General features: G+C 40.1%; 1 protein-coding gene across 1 annotated transcript in view; it reads left to right on the top strand.

Annotated features, from left to right (window-relative positions):
• The window catches only part of COL28A1 (collagen type XXVIII alpha 1 chain), a 172,128-nt gene extending 149,116 nt beyond the window's left edge, over positions 1–23,012 (top strand). The window contains exons 31-36 of the mRNA XM_049641510.1: positions 2,788–2,824; positions 4,449–5,003; positions 7,213–7,370; positions 18,205–18,397; positions 20,823–20,995; positions 22,308–23,012. Of these exons, the coding sequence (XP_049497467.1) occupies positions 2,788–2,824; positions 4,449–5,003; positions 7,213–7,370; positions 18,205–18,397; positions 20,823–20,995 (1,116 nt within the window). The 3' untranslated portion in view covers positions 22,308–23,012. The remainder of the gene's footprint in view (positions 1–2,787; positions 2,825–4,448; positions 5,004–7,212; positions 7,371–18,204; positions 18,398–20,822; positions 20,996–22,307) is intronic.
• The last annotated feature ends 1,499 nt before the right edge of the window (positions 23,013–24,511 follow it).

Genomic DNA, 24,511 nt, shown 5'->3' with positions numbered 1-24,511 from the left:
GCCCAGTGATCTTCATTAGCTCCCAGCCTGCCTGGTCCATTCTTCCCTACCTCTGAGAGTGTGCCATCACCATTTGTTTCCTTTGAGACTCCTTTTCCTCACCCTTTCTTCCAATTACTCACCAACCCCCTTCATTTTCCCTCTGAAAGGTCCCTTCAGGCCAGCCCCTCCTACCCATCCACTGCCACTGCTGCTTTCTGGTGTCACTTTTTCCCCTGAACTATTGAGGAACCTCAACCCCCTCCACTGGCTGCCATGATCACCTTTTTAAAGTAAAATGTGATCAGATCTCTTCTCTGCCTAGGGACCATGTGTCTTCTAGCTGCCCAGGATAAAATTCACACCCTTCAACATGACACACAGACCTTCTAGAGTTCATCTGTCTTCCACATTTCCTGTCATCCTTTCTGCCATGTACCCTGAGTCCTAAGTTTACTCAAGTACTGTAATGCACTGTGCTTTGTGTACTTTGCCCCCTGCCTGGAATGTTCCTCCCCCACCTCCACCTCCCCCAACCCCTCTACCCTGCCACCATTTCCTACCCCAACCTGTTCACAATCTACCTCCCTGGACCACAACCCCACCCTCATGCTCCCACCCCTGGAAATCCCAGCAGACCAACGTGGTTCTTTGGCTCCAACCCAATAGCATAGCACTTACAAAAGTACTTATTTGTCTACTTCTAATAAGAAGTACTATGAATCTTTTGATGGATATAAATTTGATGCTTCATCATTGGCAAAAATAGCCAAAGTAGTCATTGGGCAATTTGAGTAGAAAAAAATAAAACAATTTTAGTCACGTAAAAGCAAAGAATAGGAGGAAAAGATTGATATATGTGAGTACTTAAAGCATTTTAGACCCAGTTATGCCATAAAAGCACAATGAAAAGCATTAGAATGCAACTTTGATATATAAATTATTCTTTTAAATCAGTGAAAGAGAAACATTTTAATAGAAAATAATGGACAAAAAACATACAAAGAATTTGCACACGAGGATACAACTTGGAAACATGCTTATGAAATAAAATTTAGCCTCACTGAGAATTGCATAAGTATAGTTTAAAATACTGCAAATTCTTGTTCTATCAAATGGCAAAGATTATGTAATAGTAATAACCAGTATTTTGTGTCTAAAATAAAACAGTTTTTCTTATAGACTGTTGTTAGCGGTGTCTGTTACAACTTTTCTGAATGTCACTTTGGCAGGATGAATCAAGAACCTTAAATGGTCGTGCATCTGACTTCAGTAATCACTTTTTTAAAATTTTTTTAAATGTTTAGTCATTTTTGAGAGACAGACAGAGTGGGAGCAGGGAAGGGGCAGGGAGAGAGGGAGACACAGAATCCGAAGCAGGCTTCAGGCTCTGAGCTGTCAGCACAGAGCCTGACGCGGGGCTCAAACCCACAGACTGTGAGATCATGGCCTAAGCCGAAGTCGGATGCTTAACTGACTGAGCCACCCAGGTGCCCCTCAAGTTTTTCAGAATACTTAATAATATGGGAAATTAATTATGCAATAATGTTAAGTGAAAAACTATAATCATAAACTTGGTGTCAAGTATTTTCTCCACTTGTAAAAAATTGAACATAAATGCATATATTTCCCCTTTCCAAATACATAATATAAATATATAAATATAGACATATGCCTTTTCTAGACATGTCCTGGTTTCAGATTTATTAAATGTGCTAAAATATGACAAGCCCCCACCCCCCTCGAAAGAGATATCAGTGATGTTGCTGACTTCCTCATTTTATATAATTTTATAATATTGTATCTGGGAGTTCTTTTTAAATAGCCACTGGAATTATTGGCTTTTACTCAATTTAAATTAAAAATACAATTAAATTAAAATGCCCTGAATATTTTCCATACATGTTTCTGTTAAGTCACATCACCAACGATGTCATCTTTACCCCAATTCTGTCAGTATAGATTTTTTTCTTCAAAACTTTACTTTTGCAACTGTTTAATTTTTATCTTCTTAGATCAGGTTCATGCCTCCTTCCTGTTGAGATTTTCTGGGCTTCTATTAAGTTAATCATTCCTGTCACCTTCCTGTCTTCGGCAAATATAGAATTCTGCCTTCTGTCGCATCATCTCAGTTATTCATAAATGTGCTGCTCAGGGCAGAGCATTGGCAGCTTTATTTCTACTACCCACCTCATCCCAGGCTCTTTTGCTGGGGCTGATGGCTGCAGGACCAGGGGCATTTAGGAACATGGCGACACTTCATGGAAGTGCCAAAGTCAAAGTATTGGGAAGCTGGGAAGGAGACTTGCAAAACTGGACAGCGGTAGAGAAAAGAAAGAGGGAATACAGTGTAGAATGAATTCTCTTTTGGCCCCAGTACTTGTCTTGGTTGCTCAGCACATGTGGGTTAAATTGTGTAACTGATTGCACACATTGCCCGCACCTTGTAAGCGGTACCTTATGGCGCTAGACCCTATCCTAGGAGTTCTGTGTGCATAGCCTCATTTGATCTCCATCCCAGCCCTGAGACACAGATACTGTTAGATCATCTATGTCCAAGGTCACACAGCTGATAAATGCTAAGCCACAATCTGAACTGCGAAAATCTGAGCTATGACATTTCACAATGCAAACGCATTTCAGTTGTGATATATTGTGGCCAACTTTTAACCCCTGTGCTATTTATTTCCTTTGGTGAAAGAATAAAAGGAAACAGACCAATGCTGACTGTAGTAAGACATAGCTTTTAGGACTATAGGAAGAAATATTATGGTCATATAATTAATACATTTTCCTTTTGTCCTCCAGAAAGAAGAAATTATCAAAATTATTTTTGAGATATGTGGTAAGATTTGACTGTCAAGAAGAGAATCATCACTTTAAAGTACCAACCCTACTATGTTCTGTGTTGGTCAAGATAAATGTGGTCACCCGGAGATGTAGATGATACAGCTCATGGGAACGTTTGAAGCTCTTTTGAAAAGTCAATGAGAAATGGCAAGAAGCAGTGAGAGAGGCTAAAGGAATCCTGATTTAAAAAAAGAAATCATCTTCCCAGGGTGGTTCAGAAGAGTGAAGATACTGGCCCTGGAGTCTGTGGGCAGCCAGGCCTTTTGTGAGCACAGAGCTCATTTGTAATCAGTGACATTTACCTGAGCTTGGGAAGGAAAAAACAACAAAGAAATATAACCACAGGGGCCTAACTGGTATTTGAATCCAGCCTGGCTGGTGATTATATTGTCTGTGTTTTTCCTGAAGCAAGAAGTCTCTCTGAGTGGAGTTTTAAGCACTATTTCTAGAGCGCATTTCATTTCAGAGGCAGGCCGACAGAGTCAGGAGGTCATCTTGAGCTTCAGAGCTCCATCTAAATGCTTCTATGGCTAAATATGATTGACTTAAAATAGAATTAGCAGAAAGAGGAAGAAAAGAGATTAGCCAAAAGGCAAGAGATTAATAGACTAATGAAGATAAGAGAAACTTGTGTGTTTCAAACAGACAGAGGCAGAAACGTCTTTGTTTTTCCTTACAGAGAACCCCTGAACTGGCTTGTCCCCCAAAAGACCTCTGGGCTTTAAGAACCCACTTGGGACTCTGTATGGTGACAGGCCAATTTAGACGTGGCTTCTGAGTTTTAGAAGCCCTGTAAATATAACACCAAGTTTCCTCATGATTTTTTGTGGTAGGGTTGTTGGGCAACCTGAGGATATGAATAAACCAATGGAGCCCTGATAGTTCTTATTTCCTGGTGACTCTAACGATTGCTTTGAATGGTAAACCCTAAATAGAAGGTGTTTATTGACCAGCATTCTGAGATCATTCTCCTTAAAAGGTTTCATAGTATGGATGCACAGTTGGCCTCACTGAGCCAGCTTAGCGGTCACTGTGAGTGACTTGAGACATAAACTTGAATAGCTGGGGACAGCTATTCTTGTGAACAGTTACAGGTCCTAATCCCTCCCCCACGATTAAACATTTTCAATCCATCACTTTACCCACTGCTCATGCTAATGAGCAAATAGCAAATCTCACAGAAGGATATGATTGAAGACTAAAATAGTAGCTTTCAGATTCAGTTTCAATACAAATTCTGGAAGGATAAAGAGCAAACTGAGGATAGGGTGATCTCTTAGGAAGAGGGAGAAGAATGTCATCAGGAAGGCATACACAGGGATGCAGTCTCTTTTAAAAATGTATTTTTTTAATCGGAGAAATTGGCACATAGCTGTTTGTTATTTTATCTTTTACGGTGTTTTGGTGGGGGGGGGTTGTGGGGTTGTTTTTGCAGTATACTATTTTTTTTAAAGTCAGATATAGAAACCAGAGGGGGACAGTTGTTAGCTATGTTAACACTCACAGAGAACGAAAGTAATAATCCAGGTCTCTGGTTCATCCCTGCCCCTCTCTCATACCAATCAGTAAGTTTTGATTTTCATTCATGCAATGTTTCTACCTCAACATGCATCTTTTAGGTTGTGGGCCCAAATGCAGAGAGACTCCTCTAGAATTGCTGTTTGTGATCGACAGCTCAGAAAGCGTGGGGCTGGAGAACTTCCAGATCATCAAAAATCTTGTGAAGACTCTGTCTGACCAGGTTGCTCTGGACCTAGCTACGGCCCGCATCGGCATAATTAACTATAGCCATAAGGTGGAGAAGGTGGCCCACTTGACACAGTTCTCCAACAAGGATGACTTCAAGCTGGCTGTGGACAACATGCAGTATCTGGGGGAAGGCACCTACACGGCCACAGCGCTCCATGAAGCCAACCACATGTTTGAAGCTGCAAGGCCAGGTGTAAAGAAGGTGGCCTTGGTCATCACTGATGGGCAGACAGATATCCGAGATGAAAAGAATCTGACAGAGGTGGTGAAGAAAGCCAGTGACATCAATGTGGAAATATTTGTGATTGGGGTAGTGAAGAAAAATGACCCCAACTTCGAAATGTTCCACAAAGAAATGAATCTGATTGCTACTGACCCAGATAGTGAGCACGTTTATCAGTTTGATGACTTCATTACCCTGCAAGGTAAGACTCAGTATCAGGTGAAAGGAGTTGATGTTATTGCTCCAAGTACCACATCACTGGATTATTCTGACCAAAAATGGAAAGCAATAGGAGGCTAATGAGGCTTACACCAACATTTAATTGAACACATAAACTCCGGAAGGTAAAACACATTTAGCATCAATCCAGTTTAGAGAGTATAATCTCTTGTCTTTATTCATTTGGAATAAGTGCTGAGTTGGCCTTGGAGTTTGTTAACTGAGCTATCATGGTTGAGGATATGGTTAAAAAGAAAGAGTAAGACTGGGGATATTCTAAGGTAATGTTCAAAAAGTTACCTAACTTGCATAAGATATGCAGTAAGCCAATAGCAAGGCAGAAAATAACCATGGAAGCAAAGTGAATTAAGAAGTACACGGGGAATGAAAAAAAGTTACGGTAATCTAAAGAGATGAGAAATACAATAACTGGGATTATTCTATTCTAGTCTCTGTTCTATTTCCTATTCTCTGCTCTTAACAAAATATGAAGATAATGAAGAATAAACAGGTGGATATCAGGAGTTTATCTTTTCTTTTTTAAGTTTATTTATTTGAGAGATGGGGAGGGGGGAGGGGGGAGGGGGAGAGAGAGAGAGAGAGAGAGAGAGAGAGAGAGAGAGAGAGATATCCCTAGCAGGCTCCATGCTGTCAGTGCAGAGCCTGATGTGGGGCTCGATCTCAAAAACCATGAGATCATGAACTGAACCAATATCAAGAGTTGGATGCTTAACCAGCTGAGCCACCCATGTGCCCCAGGAGTTTATCTCAAAGTACAACATTGTGAATATTCATCATGCTACTCTGATGGGCTTCCCTCTATTACTTTACTCTTTACAATGAACTGATATTTTCCAGTGAGTCATTCTAAGACACTAACTCATCTACAATTGCAGTAGGGTCAGTATTGTTTCACAAGCAATATTCCAACTCTTTGGAAACTGATAACTCATTCCAGCTTAGGAAGTAAGTAAAACATATGCTTAATCTGTTTGCAGTCTTAGGTTTGGCTCCCTCTTTCCTTCTCCACCCATCTCGGAGCGGGGTCTGACGTGGCCTAACACAGACTTTCTTTGCCTCATGCTGCTCCTGGCCTACTCTGGGTCCTAGCATAGCTCACCAGAAGAATAGCATGCCTCACTCAGAACCTTCTTACTTTCACTTTCTCCCTTTCTCCAGGCCTTTCGAACCTGGGGTTTCATTTCCTTAACACACACTGCAGGGTAACTGGTGGGTTTATCTGACATAGTCAATCTCACTGGGCTATTAATGTGTTAGAATGGCCATAAATATTACACATTTCAGACATATTATGTTTTGATAATTAAGAACTTTATCATCTTAACCAAAGGAGTTAGACTTCATTCCAGCCAATGAGGGATATATTTTTGGACTGGCTGGCCTTTTGCTATCCCTAAAACCAGAGATGACTGGCTATTATACTTCTTATGGGTAGAACTTGCCCCTTCCACAGAATAGTTCAGCTAACTGATGCTTTGGATAGCAAGGATTTAAGTCATCCTTTTGTGTACTTTAGGTTGTTGTATGTTATTAAATTAAATTGAATTATTTTATCTTATTATTTTTGAAAGTTTATTTGTTTTGAGAGAAACAGTGCAAATAGGGGAGGGGTAACAAGAGAGAGGGAGAGAGGGGCACCTGGGTGGCTCAGTCGGTTAAGCATTCGACTTCAGCTCAGGTCATGATCTTGTGGTTTGCAAGTTCAAGCCCTGCATGGGGCTCTGTGCTGACAGCTCAGAGCCCGGAGCCTGCTTGGGATTCTGTGTCTCCCTCTCTCTCTGCCTCTCCCCCACTTGAGTTCTGTCTCTCCCTGTCTCAAAAATAAATAAACATGAAAAAAATATGTATATAGAGAGGGAGAGAATCCTAAGCAGGCTCCACGCTGCCAGCACAGAGCTCAATGTGAGGCTCAAACCCACGAATCATGAGATCATAACCTGAGCCAATACGAAGAGTTGGGCTTAACCGACTGAGCCACCCAGGCACCCCAAATTGAATTATTTTAGATGGCCTCTTATAGGTGAGGCCCAAATGCTTTAAAACTTAGTTCACCGAGCAGTTGACTTCAAGTGATATGAAACTGTCTGTTTATTTTAAGCAAAGTATGGAAGATCTCTTTAAACATATTTTGTTCCCACTCTCCCCCCCCTTTTATACTTCTCTTTTAAAAGACACCCTGAAGCAAAAAGTGTTTAAAAAGAAGTGTGAGGATTTTGATTCCTACCTCATTCAAGTTTTGGGTTCTCCACTACTTCAACCTGGGTTGGGGATATCAGGGGAAGAACTTGGTGGATCCACTCCAGAGCCTCAGGAAGAAATTTCAGAGTCCGTGAGTAACTGCCATGCCTAATTTGTGCCTAGCTTAAAATTGTGTATTCTGCTTTACATCAAAGACCATCTTGCCCTGCAGTGGCAAGAATCAACTGAGGGAGGGATATGTATTTTCAGGTCCTTGACTATAAATAGTAGTACTTTTGTCTTCATATATCTGGTTCTGAAATAGCTCTGGGGCTTGTGAACATGAATATGATTTTTAAAAATGTTTCCATATTTTATAAGTAATTATTTATTGAGTGCTACAAGTAATCTTTTTGTAGTGTACCCCAGCTACCACCAAAGAAATCGTGCACACTACTAGGACAGATTAACACTACACTATTTTAATCACCCTGTTGCCTTGCTCTGTGGATCCTTTCGTACAGGTCACAAGTCCCCCTCATCCTTCTGTGTATATGCTCTCCACTCTGCATCCTCGCAAGTTTCTTCTACGTGTGCACATGCTCAACCTGCCATTTTCCATGTTCCAAGCCCTGCTCTTGCTCATTTAGCTTCCACCTCCTGTGCTCAGAGTGGGGATGGGGTGGGAGGCTAAGCATCTCTATGGTACAAGGTGGATGCTCTGTTTTAGAGTTCCTCAATCACATGTGCGAGAAAGAACTGCCCCCTGAATGTGCTGAGACAAATATGACAGTCCCCATAGCAAGCTTCTGGGCACTGACCTCAGCCGATCAGGTCAGGAGCAATAGCTTTAGGTTCTTTTAGGTGAAAATTAGACAGCCTGCCATAATTACTGGTAAAGGAGTGCTGTGGTCTCTTCCCCACCAAGTTACAATCGAAGCAGGGCTGACTGATCCCTACCACACATATGGACATCTCCTAGCAAGAGGCACACAGGTGTCATACCCCTATTCTGTGAGCTCAGTGAAGTCTCTGTGCTGTGCTTTAATGAAAGGACATGAAATATTCATTATTAGCAAATGCAGTAATATCCTAGCATCAGGATTCAATTAACTATCTAGTTGGACTAAGGTCCTGAGAAACCTCCAGATTACTAGCTGGACCCAGAACCATTCAGATGGCCTAGGTTGCCATTCCTAAGGGGACAGACTATAGGACTCACTGGATTTTTATACTCTGTTCAAAAAAGGTTATAAAAGTCTCTAATATATTTTTATTTGATTAAATACTGACTCCAAGATGAGTAATTCCAGTGAGAGCAATAGAGTGCCCCTGGATTGCAGATTAAAATTCACATACACATTTATACCATATGGTCTATATCAGGGGTCAGCAAATTCTGTAAAGGGCCACATAGTAAAATTATTTACTTATTTATTTTTGGTTCTGCATGTCATTTGATCTCTTTTGCAATTACTCAGCCCTGCCTTTGAAGTGCACAAGCAGCCATAGCCAATACTTAAGTGAACCAACGTGGCTACATTCAGATAAAAGTCGTTTCTAAAAACAGACGAAAACTTGGATTTGGCCCATGGGGTTTGCCGATTCTGGTCTTCACTGAGCATTTAAAAGTAAATTACAGACAAGAAAGTACACAGTTTATCTCTTCCTGAGCATAGAATGCTCCTGGGGCCTTGCCTGCTTGTGTGACTTACCACTTTGTCCCTTCCCTACTCAATCTGTCCCCTTCTGAAGATTTCCTATATGAGAGCAAACTCAGGTTTGATTCAGCAAGTGGCACTTAAACCCTGAACTCTCCTTGTAATCAATGAATTCCATAGTACGTATTGATCATTTACCACTGTATGAGGTGGTGGCTCTTAAGACACAGTTTTTGCCCAAGAGAAGTCCATGGCCTATCAGGAATATGGAACATGCAAGAATTATTAAGAACTTTAGCAGAGCTGTGGGTGAGGCACAAAAGATGTTGCAGTTAATTTCAGAGTAAAGGAAGAATTTACAGAGGAAGTGGCATTGAGCTGAGTTTTAAGGATAAGTAGTAGTTTTTCAAGAAAAGGGTAGGGGGAAGGGTATTTCCAGCAGAGGGAACATGTGGGCAAAGGGGGATTCCAAAAGGCATGGCATTTTAAGGCATTAGGACAGGTTCAGTCTAACTGGAGCCTAAGATGTGTGTGGAAGAATGGTGAGTGTTACAGCTGGACATTACACACGTCATGTGGCAGGTGAAGGAGCTTGAACTTCATCTGTAGGCCAGGCAGCCAGGAGAAAGCAGAGGAGTTTCTAAAGTGAGGGTCGTATGGTCATGTTTGGTTTGCATGGGGAATAACCCTGTTGCAGCACAAAGGAGAAGTAGAAGGAGGAGGAGGACAGGAGATTGGAGCGGAGCTGTGAGATCCTGTGATGGTCCACAAGAGAGGTAATGAGGCCTTGAACTAACGCAGGGTGGTCGGAATGAAACCAGGCATAGAGTAGAAGTCATTTCTGGGGTAGAATTTAGTGACTGGATGGATTGGAACTTAACCAGCTAGATTTCTAACTTGGATTTGGAATGAACTGAAACACCATCTGCTGAGATGGAGGCTATAGGAGGCAAATCTCACAAATTGTGAGATCATGACCTGAGCCAATAATTAAGAGGTGGATGCTTAACCAACTGACTTACCCAGGTGCCCCAGGGTGGGGTATTTTGAGGAAAATAATGAGCTAAGTTTGCTCCAGGTAAAGTGGAGGTGCCTGAGGGACCTCCAAGGCACTTACAACACAGAATGAGGGACAGCAAGCCCCTCTGCCTCTGGTATCACTACCCAGGAAGTTAGAGGGACCTGAGAAACAAATGATGTTAACAGATTATGACAGGTGAAGCAGTCTAGTAGTTGTGGAGGGGAGGGCATTAGAAAAGTGTATCCAAAATGGTTTGGATTTATAACACCAAGCACCACGTAAAGGGAAACTGAGGCTCAGCTAGGCTCTCCTAGGGTGCCTCTGAGCAAGATAGTGAAGCTTGCAAAGGACTTGAGCTTCTAGCCCTTATCTCTAGACCTTCTCACCCTGGCTCTCTTTGCAGAAGCACCAAGGCAAGATTGAAGTTTTAAACAATAAATGTTCCTAATAGATTTTAGTCTGAACAAACATATCTGCATTTATATTAATAGCTCTGTCATGTGCATATATAATGTACACACACACATAAATACAAAAACATACTTATATACCTGTGCATGCACACCCACCTTTATCTTAAAGCATAATTACAAAAATAAATAAATGTATAATTACAAGAATCCAAACATGTAATGTGAACCTGTCCAAACCTTTCGATTCTCAGATTGTTCCCAAGCCTACCCCTAGGCAATCCTGTAAAACAAATGATCCCAGAAGTCTTATTTCTGTTACTGTGTCTGTATTTCTTTTCTCTGTTGCCTCATTACCCCTTACAGCATTTACTTCTGGCCTTCCTTCTTCTCTTCTTTCTATCAAAATCTGTTCTTAGAGAAAAGTCTAGTTATTTATACATTTGTGTGAACTCTAAGTCAATGGGTTTCCACCTCCAAGAAGGACTTACATTTTAAGCATTGCATCTTTTTGTGGAATGAACGTGAGGCACACTACACATCTGTGAACAGGTGGGTTGGGAAATGTAGAAAGCAGGTGCATTTCCCAGGTTCTACTAAATTCATAACTCTTCGGCAACCCCTGCTCTGTTGCTCTCTTAGGCCAGTCTTGGGAAGCTAAACATGGGCATACATTCTAGTCTGTTCCTCTCCTGAAATCTCAGGATAATGGATTCTTTCTTTGGAGCTGATTACATTTTACATTGTTAATAATTATTTATGCATTTACCTTAACTCTCCTAACAGATTGAACTTCCTTGAGAACATGATCTGTGTCTAAATAAATGTTGTGTCCCACTTATGACTCAAAACTGTGCTTCATCTTTCATACAATAGATGCCCAATAAATACTTGTTGACCAAATGAATGCTATGCCAAATGTTAGGCTAAAAAAGAAATCTCAAATTTTTCTTCAATGAAAGGCATCAATTATACTGTTTTTAAAAAAATCCTTATCTTTTACAGAACTAATAATGTTGGCACTCAGGTTCCTTTATTCTTTCTGGGCATATTCAGTTAGGTTAAGATTTCTAAGATATAAATGTGAGTGGGGCAATAAAACCAAGGACACATTATTTAGTCAGACCAACTGATTATATCCAGTAATGGTTCATTAAGCAAATAAGCATATTAATGTCCTGCATGAAGTCACTTTTTGTCATTCTAAATGCATTAATAAAGTAATGTCAACACACAGGTTGTTTACTCACTGGAGCTGGTTTCTTATAACAATATTCTAGCTTTTTTTTTTTTTCCAGTAGAAAAGAAGCCCTGTGTACCCTTTCCTTAAAACTTCTTTCTGTACCATGAAAATTTGTTCCCTGATTGCCAATAACTTGGATAACTGGCAGCAGAGATATATTCCTCTTGGTGGAAAGGAGGCTGTGGGATTCATATGCAGGGTGCTTACACAGCAAGCCAGTGAAGGGGGAGTCAAGCTAGTGTGGGAAGGATGCCTCTGGGTAGCTCTGTACCAGAAGGAAGTGGGAAGTTGGGAGTCTTCTCACCTTTGTTCTCATCAGGAAATGCAGTCCAACGCCAGGATGCAGGCCCCTCATTTCCATGGAGGAAATGTACACCTATTGATGTAAATGATGTAAATGGCAAACTAACATAGCAGGCTGATGGCTGGCCGTCCCTCCCTCTCACTGTCCACCCTCTTAGTGAGACCCTGTCCCCGGTCCCCATCCCACTTGCCTCATCACTCCCCTCATGTCCATCTCATTTTCACTCTTGCTGGTTTCTCCTATCTCTTACCCTCCTTTCCCTGCAATGTGTATTCATTCTTACTCCATCCTGAGATGGGCTCCACTGGCAATTTCTTCAAGAACTAGAGCTCTGGCAGGTTTTGACTTGATATTGGAATTGGATGTGTCCCTTTGTCCTAAAATATGACCCTAGGCTCTATCCTCAATTCTAATGTGATACCTTTTAGTCTCCTACCTGTGCTCTGAGGCCCATTCCCTTCTGCGTCTTCCAAGACTAGGACCTTGCTTCACTGTTGTGTCAATATTTCCTTTCTTGCCAATATTTCTGACTCCCTCCCTACAGCTAGTAAATAGGTTTTAGACTCTCACATCTAAAACATTCTCTAACCCTCTCTTAGTTCATGTCCCTCTTGCTAATATCCTATCTCTATCTTTTTATAATAAAATTATTCCACAGGCCAGTCTCTGCTGTCTCTGCCTCTCTGTCAAACATACACATATCCCTTTACCCTCCTTCCCTTCCTCTCCGTCTCCACTTCCTTAGTTCTGTTCACTTGGAAAAAATTTCTAAAGGCAGGCTACTGCCTCCAATATGGCACGGAAACAATCTCCTAATTGCCACATCCTTACTGCCATCCTCTTACTTACTCTCTCATTTGCATAAACACCATGCCGCTCCTTTCTTTGATTTTGAGAGTCTTCTTTCTCCTTGTTCTCCCCGCAGCCTTCTGAACATCCTTTCTCAATTGTTTTGGGGGGTTCTCTGTTTATTCCTTAAACATTAAACTCTTAACTTTTCTAACATCTGTTCTTAGCCTTCTCTTTCTGAGTTCCAAAGCCACCTATGTTAACAACTCTCAAAATCTGCTTCCCCAGTCCAGATCTTTCTCCTGGGCCCCAGGTTTACATTTTTTGTTATCTGTGCAGACCTTACTCTGCGTGTTCCACAGTCAGCCAACATGGAATACGTTCACAATGCTGCTCCTCCAGATTGCCTTCCTTAGGGATATAGTCCCACCAACCAGCCAGGTACCTGATGGAAAACCTGGATGCACTGATAGCTGTAATCTTACTTTATCTCCATACTTGCTGATGTTGTCTTTTTTGGTCTGTTCTTATCATCTCACAATCCATGCTGTCAACTCTTTTCTCCTCATCCATTCAGATTGAGGTCTCATCATTTCTTTTCTACGTTAATAATATGGTCTCAAAACCCTTGTCCTATCACTCTTTTCCACATCCTCTCCAGTTTACTCATTACTTGCTGATAGTGTCATTTCATTTATTTTTTTACTCTTAAAAATAACATCATCAATTATTTCTCCTATATATAATCCCATTTTGACTGAATTTCCTTTAAAAACCTGTCTATAATACAGTGACATCTATTTTAACTTGGTATAAAGCCCCCATGACAGTACATTAGGAAAAATAACATAAACACTTGGGTATATCTATATCTTCTCCTATAGGATCCTCCTAATAGGGTATTGAATTCCTCCTAACAGAATTCAAGCAAAATTCTGCAAGTTGCTTGATCATATTATACACATTATTAAATGAAATAGTCTATTCATAATCAATGCTCTTAAAACATGTGGACTTTTCAAACTTTCAGAAACAACATGAGACCGAGACTAGTGTTAGTTTAGCTTCTCCACCAACAGGAAAATTAAGTTGATTTCCTGAAATCAGACCTAATTATTTGTGGTGGTCAAAAAACTCAAATTCTTGATAAAACCCTATGAAACAACCAATATTAGTATTGTTTAGTGAAGTTGCTGTATAAGTGCCATATGTTGCTAATAATAGACTTATTAAGACGCTTCTATCTTATGAAGGGGTAAAAAAAAAAAACAAAACACTGCAGACTGATCTAGAAGAAATATTCTGGACCTAGAAGTTAGGAAACTTGGCTTGTATTGTCAATGTTGAAGCTAAATACTTTATTTCCTTGGCTCTGTAGTTGGGGTTTTTTTTTTCTATGTTATTATTTCAGAGATCGGGATGTATCTATTTAGTGTGTTGTGGTCTTTTTAAAAAGACTTTAAAAATTTATAGTGTATCTGACAGTGAATCACCTCTTAGAAATAAAATCTGATAGCTGCCTGACATTGCGCGAATCACCTATTACTTAAGGTTTCTGTTCCCTCATTTGCAAAGTAAAGGATTATTGCTAGACTCTTCTTCCTTTAAAAAAAATATGATTAGAAAGAAGAGTCTGAAACATTTACTGGGCAACGGCAGAATGGAGGATATTATACTCATGTAGAGGAGGTTTTAAACAGAATAAAATCCTGCAGTCCACCCTCTAGGAAAGCTGCAGGCCATCAGGGGAGGCACACAGCCCAAACTTAGGGTGTTCCTAACAGTCCTCAGCAGCCTTTACTGCAAATAAAGAGCATCAGTTTAGATATGTTTTGAGAGACCTGGCAAAGAAGTGTGGTCACCTGGGAAGAGTCAATTAAGGTTAGAAGCCTAAGAAATCAGGCACCTTGAAGGCGCTGGCTGTGGAGCCAGCTGGCAGGAGCAGAGTCCCCACAACCAACCAGGAGAAACTTGGATCCTCACTTTTGGAAAAAACAAAGTCCAAACACATGGGCTAATGCAGGTGATGACTAACATTTATCCAGAGAAGACATGAGCTCAGATTTGAAGAGCCTGTCTGTAATATATGCAAGATTCGGGGTAATGAATGACAAGACAAATGTTTGGAAATCACAAACCAAATGACCTTTTGGAATCATGTGGCACCCTGGCTAGTAATTCTCCTTTTAGCTCTCACGTTTGCTTTCTAGGATGTTGCATGAAATCTGTTTTCTCCTCTTAAAGATCTGCTCTAAGGCTGAAAGAGACTGACACTGTCACATGTGCTTGTCCAGTGTCACAAAGTAGCCCTGGACTCTAGGTGTTGCCCCCTCACGTGCCCCTAGCTCCTCTTCTGTGTTGTTTTCTGTGGGGAGTCCCTGCTCAGAGCTAAGACCACTGGTCTCCTCCAAGGAAGGCTGCTGAGGTGATAGGCTTTTGTTTTTAGGTTTAAGATTTATAAAAGATCAGAGAATGCATATAACAAGCAGTTGAGTGCCTGCCACCAGGACATGACTCAGGTTTCCATTTGTTCACTCACTCTTGCTTCAGATAAAGTTAAAGTCCTTGCTTGTTTGTGGTCAGTCTGATCCTCCTCCTCCAACTCCAACTCCTCCTCCTCCTCCTCCTCCTCCTCCTCCTCCTCCTCCTCCTCCTTCCCCTCCCTCCAAAGGCAATGACTACCCTGAATCGGGTGTGCATTCTGCCAGTAAAGTTTGGGACTGCTTAAATACCACTTTTAGAGAGAGAGATGTCAGGGTCTAATCTTTTCTTATTTTAAAACAATGACATTAAAACCTAAAGGAATGGAATAATTAACCCAAAGTCCCCTCTCTCCTTCTCTCTCCCTCCAACGTACTCTGAATTTATCCAGTGACTACTATTTGCTGTTTGCTGTTCTATGCAATAAAGATTTTTAAAAAGAAGACAAACAGGAAGGAAAGAAAGAAAATGTGGCATGGTTTAATTTCTCTTATCAGGGAGGTGATAGTTACACATGTGAAACAGGAAAGGATAGGAAATAATGTAGGATTAAAGGTTAACTCCTAGATATCAGGGCCAAGGTGGGGAGCATTTGAAGGCACTATGCACGTACTGGAAGGGGAGCATTAGCACTGACTAGGTTATTGGGAAAGGTTTTGGTGCTGGGGACCAACTTTTCCTGGGCCCCTTAAGAGGGCAGACTTTGAGAGCCTGAGGCAGAATGAAAGGGAAGAAATGAAAGGTCATAGCAAAGTGGGCTGAGAGGAGTGGCTGGTGAGGTAGCACGTGTGTGTGTGTGTGTGTGTGTGTGTGTGTGTGTGTGTGTAGGAGACAGAGTGTGGCAGGGCTGTGGAGAACAGTTGAAGAATTTTTCACCTATCAAACTAGTAATTACATCTTTTTTCAGTCATAATAGCTAGGAAATGGTGATCATTTAAGAAAAAACATTCACTAGTGAGAATGCAAATTATAAGACTTTTCTGGAGAAGACTGTCTCATAAGCCTCAAATATGTGTGTTCTTAGATCCAGCAATCAGCATGTGGTTTCAAAAAAAAAAAAAAAAGCAAAAAAATTAAATGTTTAAAAAGGTATTGTCATTGTATATTTAAAGGTAGTAATATAATTAAATGGTATTTTAGGGCCACAGTAATATAATAAGTTCAAAAAAGGAACATAGAAAACCTGTTAACACTCCAATATTTTTTATTTGTTAAAATAAATGCACAGAGGAAAAAGATTGAGGTAAAAATACACCTGAATATCATCGATGATTATTTCTGGGAGGTGGAACCTTGTGATTTTTATTTTCTTCTTGTTGCTTGTCCAGATTCTCTAAATTCCCTTCAATGACTGTGTTTGTTTTTATAACAAGAAAATTATAAAAATGACAAACCATAATAATGATGCATTTGTTTAAATAATCTGAAATCTCATGGAACCAAAAGGGAAAATAATTCTCACTGATGAAAAAATATTAATTCCATTTGCTCTAGAACCTGAGGTATAATGCTCTAGCAGTCAAAATTCCCAAATGATGCTGTGACTGAGAAAGAAAACACACACTCCTACACTTACAAGAGGTAAAGAGTAACTTATGAGGCCCTAAGGCTTGAACAAGGGAATGATTTAAAGGCCAAGTTAGTTCCTTTAAGAAAACTGCTGCCCAGTGCACTTCTTCAAAGGAAACTTCTCACCTGACAGATAGTAGATCTGAAGTGTAGCCTACTGCCTATTGGCTTTTTTACGTTTGATAAACTACTCCTTAGTCAAGCTTTTAAGTTATTTTTTCCTTAACAAAATATGTGCAAACAAAACAAAACCAAAACATAGGATTTCTTTCTTGAAACAGGCATTTCTCAGATTTTATCACCAGCTTACCAATGATTTGGGGGAGGCTCTTTATTCGTTTGGAGCTTTGGGTTCCCCTATAGAAAATGAAGTATTCACAGAATTTTCCTTTAGCCTTAAAATTCTGTAGTTCAATGATGACTACATTGCAATAGTGTATGTTGCAATGTGTGTGTGTGTGTATGTTTGTGTGTGTCTATAGTATAGTATAGTGTATGTTTCTGTGTGTGTGTGTGTGTGTATGTTTGTGTGTGTCTATAGTATAGACAGCAGAGAGCAGCTAATAATAACAGCTGGCTCTGGTCCCAGGATGATAGGAAACACAGGTAAGAAAACATCAAAAAATGACTTTACTTAGTTCGATTTGCCTATTTAAATAAATAAACAAAAAGAAAACAAAAAGAGTGCCTTGCAAGGATAAGTGACCATACCGTGCTAAGACCAAGATAAATGATTGACTCAATTCCCTGTAGCTGGGGTCCAAGGGAAAAGAAGTAAAAGAACTTAATTGGTCCCATAAAAGACTGACCTTGTCGACAATAACTGACATGACTTTTTTTTTGAAGCAAAATACCTTTTTTGCCTTGTCTCATTACATATCATAAATTCAGACAGAACTTGGAAACTTGAGTCCAGAAAACTTGCTTTTGACATTATGTTCCTTTGTTCCTTCACTAACAAACATTTTTAGAACTTCTTAGAAGCTGAGCATCCTGCAGCATTGGGCATTTGCTGGGGTCAAGATAATAGGATGAGACGAAAAGCAATTGCTACTATTTTTATTTCACCTGCATGATTGTCCTCTGCCACCCAATTCCCAATCCCAAAATCATTTGAGGGTTTGTTGTAGATATTTTGGAATATATTATTAATTTCTCTAGTGTTAAGAAATGGAAAAGTCCGTTAAAAAGGCAAGATCAAAGAAACTAGTGGTTATTTCCCCTCCTCATGACAGTGAGTATGAAAAGAATGGAGATAAATTTCTCCCAAGCCCATACCTTTCATACTCTGAATGTGGATCTCTCTGGAAGGCCAAGCACAGGGACATCTGTGCCTGGCAGAAGGGAAGTCCATAACTTAGGTACTCTGGGATGCATGACACAGAAGAGGGGCATCGTTCCCTGAGCTTTTATTGAAATAATATTGGAGAGTTGGGGAGAAGAAGCAATGCTGAGGTTTTCCTGAAATATTTCCCCAAACTAGAAACGTGAATTTTTTTGTGTGTAGGTCACTGTCTCTGGAGCCCATGACAAAGAGAAAGAGCCTAACTGGGCTGATGGCCTGACTACCCCTCCTTCACCTGAGGCTGCTACCACCCAGGAGCCATTGCTCAGCCTCCCTGAGGAGGGGGCAGAGGGTCTGGAAACAAGAATTCCAAGTCCCATTTTGAACTTAAAGCCAGAAAAGTTGGCGCACCAAGGTAAGAGATACCTGCCAATCAGCTGCTGCATCTACAATGTCAAGGCATAGAAAGGGTGTGTCTCTGAAATCTCATTCAGAAATAACATGTGTTGACTCAGGGAGGACAAAAGACACTTTTCATTTTATTATAGGTAGAATAAGAAAATAGAATGGTCATAGGACAAATTTATGCAATAAGAAAATTTTAAAGCTCTTATAATGTTTAGTTTGTTAGAGATTTAGGAGTTTTTTTAATGTTTACTTATTTTTGAGAGAGAGAGAGCGAGAGAGAGAGAGAGAGAGAGAGAGAGAGAGAGAGCGCACAAGCAGGGGAGGGGCAGAGAGAGAGGGAGACAGAGATTCCAAAGCAGGCTCCAGGCTCCAAGCTGTCACCGCAGAGCAGGGCTTGAACTCACGAGATGTGAGATCATGAAACTGAGCCAAAGTCAGACACTTAACCAAGTGAACCACCCAGGTGCCCCATGTTTATTGTTTTTTGTTTGTTTGTCTGCTTGTTTTATTTAAATGCCTTTACAAGGGTACCTGGGCAGCTCAGTTAAGCATCTGACTCTTGGTTTCAGGTCAGGTCATGATCTCCCAGTTCGTGGGTTTGAGCCCCATGTCAGGCTCTGTGCTGACAGTGTGGAGCCTGCTTAGGATTTCTCTCTCTCTCTCTCTCTCTCTCTCTCTCTGCCCCTTCCTGGCTTGCTTACTCTCTCTCTAAAAAATAAATACACATAAAAAAATAAATAAATTTAAAATGCCTTTACAGATGATTGTGTTCTCATTTTGCCATGGCCCCTACCACTCCCTATTGTCTTATATGTGGCCTTGACTCATGTAGACATTTGAATTTTTGACTCCTAGATTATAGGAGAGAAAAAAGCTAGAACCTAGATTCCAACTCATCAACATATTTTCTGTGGAGTTAGTATCTATAGAAATAAATCATTATATACATCGTTTCTGAAGAACATGCAAGAGAGACAACATCTTTGCCCAAAAGAACTTTAGATTGGTTTGACAAGTTATACAGTATACATTACTTAGTTATTGTTTTTAACAGTGGAGATAGTGAAAGTCTGCTCCTTTCCATTCGGTCTAAGGAGTCTTCATAGGAGAAGGAGATTTGGAGGTTAGTTTTAGAAAATAAAGGAATACAGACATGCTCTATATCTGGGGAAATGATTACGAGAGATGGAGAAAGGACTTGTTTTACAATTGAGAAATGAAGCTTATGGCATATAAACTGTCTCACAGAACACAAGTCTCAGGCAGTAAGTACCTAGTTGGTTTTTGTGGTTTTTCTCACCTTGGAATCACTTCCTCAGTAAGAAATACTAATCAAGACACTAAGGAGTACCATGAAATAAAGAGAGATTTAATGAATGGCTTTCCTATTGTAGTTCTCCTTTGTCTTTTTTTCTTCTTTACAATGGAAGTGTTTCTGAGACTTATTTGCAAATAGACATTAAAAGGTCATGATTTTATTGTCAAGAACTATTCTTTTTATTTATTTTAAAAACTTTTAAAATATTTATTTTTGAGAGAGAGAAAGAGAAGGGGAGTGGCAGAGAGAGAGGGAGACAGAGGATCTGGAAGCGGGCTCTGTGTTGACAGCAGACAGCGCAAGGCAGAGCTCAAACTCATGCACTGTAAGATCATGACCTGAGCTGAAGTCGAATGCTTAACCCACTGAGCCACCCTGGCGCCCCAAGAACTACTCTTCTTAAGAGAAACCTGTGATATAAGGAGAGCCCTTCATTTTATTTATTTATTTTGTGGTAACTTATTTTATTTTCATTTCATTTATTTATCTTGAGAGAGAGGGAGAAAGGGTGCCTGTGTGTGCAAGAGCAGGGGAGGGCCAGAAAAAAAGGGAGAGAGAGAATCCCAAGCAGGTTCTGTGCTGACGCTCTATCCCACAATCCATGAGATCATAACCCGAGCCTGAGCCAAGAGGCGGGCACTTAACTGACCAAATCACCCAGACACCCCAAGGATTTTCCTTTTCTAGTGGGCACAATTACATGGGATCACAGTGGCACTTTCTAGAGGGAATGTGTACAGAAGGCTGAGATCCTCTTTATTCCAAATGTTAATTTGATTTTAGATCAAGTCCAAAGTAAATGAAGAACTCCTGTTTTTCTCTTGCCAACTAATCCCTGCAAGAGTGTTAGCCAATGAAGGCTCACGGGGTTATGTTTTCAGGGAAATATGCATTTTTAATGAGGTTGCATGAAGATCAAAGGAGTATCCAATAGTGGAGTTTCAGGTGCTGGAGGAAATATTTTAAGTATCAGGGAACACGTCTTTAACTTGGAACCATATTTTCTTCCTTGATGTGTTTCTGTGCATGGAGAATAAACTTTACAAAGCTTTCTCTTTTCATCTTTTCAGGGGGAAAAAAGCCTATAATAACATGTATCCTTTTCTGACTCTAGATCCTAGATGCTTGGAACCCCTAAAGCCGGGAGACTGTGGTGAATATGTAGTTCGATGGTATTATGACAAACAGGTCAACTCCTGTGCCCGCTTTTGGTTCAGTGGCTGTAATGGCTCAGGAAATAGATTCAACAGTGAAAACGAGTGTCAAGAAATCTGCATTCAAGGATGAGTAAGTGAATCAACCTCTAAACGAGTGTAGTCTGCACACCTAGAAAGAGCTTCTATAATTTCAACACATTCACCCAATACAAATAAAACACCATATCTGAGTACCTACTGAGTACTTAAAATTCACAAGCATAGGTGAGTCCTTACAACCACCCCTAGGATGTAGGTATTAACTACTTTTATAGGCAAAGAAACTGAGGCTCTGAAAAGCTCAGGGACCCCTGGACAGTTACCCAGCTAAAAAGTGGGGATTTGAGTCAGGGATGTGTAACCTCAAGACACAGGCTATCACTACATCACAGCCGGCAATGTAGTTCTGATACGAATTATGTCAGATTAAACACCTGGCCCAACCTCCCAACGTCCCCAGCCCCCACCCAGTACATCTCACTGGTCTCAGTGCCCAACCCCCTTACAGCCCTGTCTATAGCAAAAGGGAAGCGGTAGAAAAGATTTGAGTCTGGGAATCAGAAGGGATGGGAGTGTGTCTGTGCATAGCATGTGGCGAGATCAGAAAGACATCCTGCTTGGGGGAAACCCAGCAAGATGGTGATTATGGGAGATGAGAGGTACTGGGATAGGAGTGAGGTGCTGAGGGTAGTTAGATGTTTGCCTCCCTATCCCTGAAAGTGATTGAGAAACCAATCTGAATGAAAATTCAGGGGTGCCTGGGTGGCTCAGTTGGTTAAACATCTGACTTCGGCTCAGGCATGATCTTGTGATTCATGAGTTCGAGCCCCGCATCGGGCTCTGTGCCAACAGCTCAGAACCTGGAGTCTGCTTTAGATCCTGTGTCTCCCTCTCTCTCTTCCCCTCCCCCACTTGTGCTCTGTCTCTGTCTCTCAAAAGTGAATAAACGTTAAAAAATTTAAAAAAAAAAAGAAAACTACTTAACTCAAATTTATTAACAATTGTCACTTCTCACTCCTCTAACATGTTTGGTAACAAAGGTAAAAAAAACAAAACTATATTTAAGACAAAAGTTGTAATTTAAACAAAGAAACTCTTTTCACCCTTCCTTTAAAATATGTAAATGAGTCACTCAGTTTTCAGGGGCAGAATGAGAAAGCACTTGATAGCCAGGGACTCGCTGAAGACCATAACGGCTCCGGAACAGGGTATTTTAAAGGCAAGACTTACTCTGAAAACTGAGCCACCAAACTGAAATACGACCCAACAGAGTAACAGAGAATTGGCTCTGTCACTTTTGTAATAATTTTGCGACATCCAGCCCGGGAAGATCATTAATTCTGAGCTGTGCTTAGACAGCATTTTTATATATCATCTTACAACACACTTTTTTCTTCTTTCAGGCCTGTGGCCCTCATTCAAGTTTGGAGATACAAAAAAGGGCAGTCCAGGAAGAGGAAGCTGGAAGAATAGCCATCTTAACAAAAACAATTTTGCGTGGTTTAATTACATTTTTATTATGTAATATTTGAGACCACAAAAGAATACATACGATATACTTGTAAGTTACCAAACACTATAACAAGATGAACATCAGTGAACATATCATACAGACAATGAACCAGACATAATCAATTCTGTTGAAGCTTCCTGTGTTCCCTTCTGCAATCCCAGCTCCTTGTTCCCTGCCAGGGATAACTCATCTTGAATTTTGTGTTTACCACTTCACTTTGCTATCAGGTTTTTATAGGTAATTTTACATGTAAAATCATTTTTTTTTGTAGCTCTGCACAATACATAGTCTTGCTTATTTTAGAGCTTTATAAAAATGGGGTCATGTTCTAGTCTTCTGCAACTTGCTGTTTTCATTCAATATTATCATTAATCTATATGTTTTACCATATCTAAATGTATTCCTAAGTAACTTATTATTTAGGTTTTTTGAGCTTTAGAACATTTGTTTCATAATATGTAATTCTTTGCAACTTGGTGTGTCAATATAATTCATAGATGTCCATTTATGTTCAAAGTTGCATCATATCTGTGGGCATATATCACAAAATATGTTTAACCATTGCTTTGTCTATGATTAAACTGTTTCCATTTAATTTTTCCCCCTGTTCCATCAGTGTTGCTACAAATGCTCTTATGTAGTTTTGGGTGTATGGGTACCAGTGTTTTTCTAGGGTATATACTGGGTATAATGATGGAGTTGTTGGGTTCCAGGACATATAAACATTCAAAAATAGTATATTATACCAATTTTTCCCCCAAAGTGTTTTGAACCGATTCATTATAAATTCCCACCAGTTGTGTATAAAAGTTTCCACTGTTTGATAATCTTGTCAACACTTAGTATTGTCAGACTTCTCTGTTTTGCTAAAAGTGGGTGTAAAATGATATCTTGTTTTAATTTGACTTTCTCTGGTGGCATCTAACCTTGTTTGTTTACCATCTGGGCTGAGGCTTCTGTGAAATGTCTGTTGATATTTGGAGAATATTTTTCTATTGGATTGTCTTTTCCTTCCTTATTTAATTTCTGGAGTTCCTTATAGATTCTGATATTGAATTCTTTGTTTATTATTTGTGTCCTCATATCTTTCTAAAAGCATTCATTATCATTTCACATAAATTAATATCTTAGAAAAAAATCTTCATTTAAACAAATTCATTTAAAGTCACATCAGACTCTGAGCACTGGGAAATTTTAAACCCAGCTTTAATCAGGCTCTTAGAATTGCTAACAATCCTTAGAGTCTTCTAGTCCTATGTCTCCACTGTTGCTTATATCCTTCAGACAAATACTCTAAGTGACTGGGTTGTCATGGGGTGAACATTTCTGGTAGGACAATTATCTCCTTCTGAGGCAGCCCATTCTTTAGATAACATTGACTCTCATGGATGCAACTTGACCTGGATGTCTCCTTTCATTCCAACAGCTCCTGCTCTGACCTTGTGGAGCCTTTCAGATGGTTGTGTTCTTGTTTTAAAAGAGTTGATCTGTGCTCCTTCATTCTGGGTGCTTTGGTGGCTTCCCTTATTTCCATGGCTCTTTTGTCATTTTGACAAGCTGAGCATGTCTTCGAGCTTGGGACAATGTTCTTGGTGACTGGTGTATGAGCGAAGGGTGAACTAGCACATCCTCATTCTAAATACGATGTTGCTATAAAATATAAAAAATCTAAGATGGCTTCCATGTCAATAGAAAAGATGGGAAAATTTCCTTCTGTCTTGGAAGCAAAAAGAAATAGGAATTATGCAGCAGGAATTCTAAGTAGTAAGTAGGACTATGGATTGTAAAGACAGCAAAATTAAAGACTTCTTTTCCTATTTCTCTCTGAAATTGACCAGAGGGTTCAATTTTATTTTTGCCATCCTTCAAATTTGCCCTTAAACTCCATACTCATGATTTCTTGACATTATTTTTAAGAATTGATGGAATTTTCCAGTTATTCTCTCCTTAGCATATTAGTTGGTGCCATCTAAAATTTATCATTTCAGAGTTTTACCTCTCCTACATTTTAAGGAAGGATGCTATGGTTTTGCCAGTATCTGCAACTTGGTTGGGGTTTTTCTCAAAGTGATTCTATTATGAATAAATCACTGC

The sequence above is a fragment of the Panthera uncia genome, chromosome A2 (assembly GCF_023721935.1).
Source record: "Panthera uncia isolate 11264 chromosome A2, Puncia_PCG_1.0, whole genome shotgun sequence".
Classification (NCBI taxonomy): Eukaryota; Metazoa; Chordata; class Mammalia; order Carnivora; family Felidae; genus Panthera; species Panthera uncia.
Note: the sequence above shows the minus strand (reverse complement) of the source record. Positions and strands in the feature narration are given on the sequence as shown.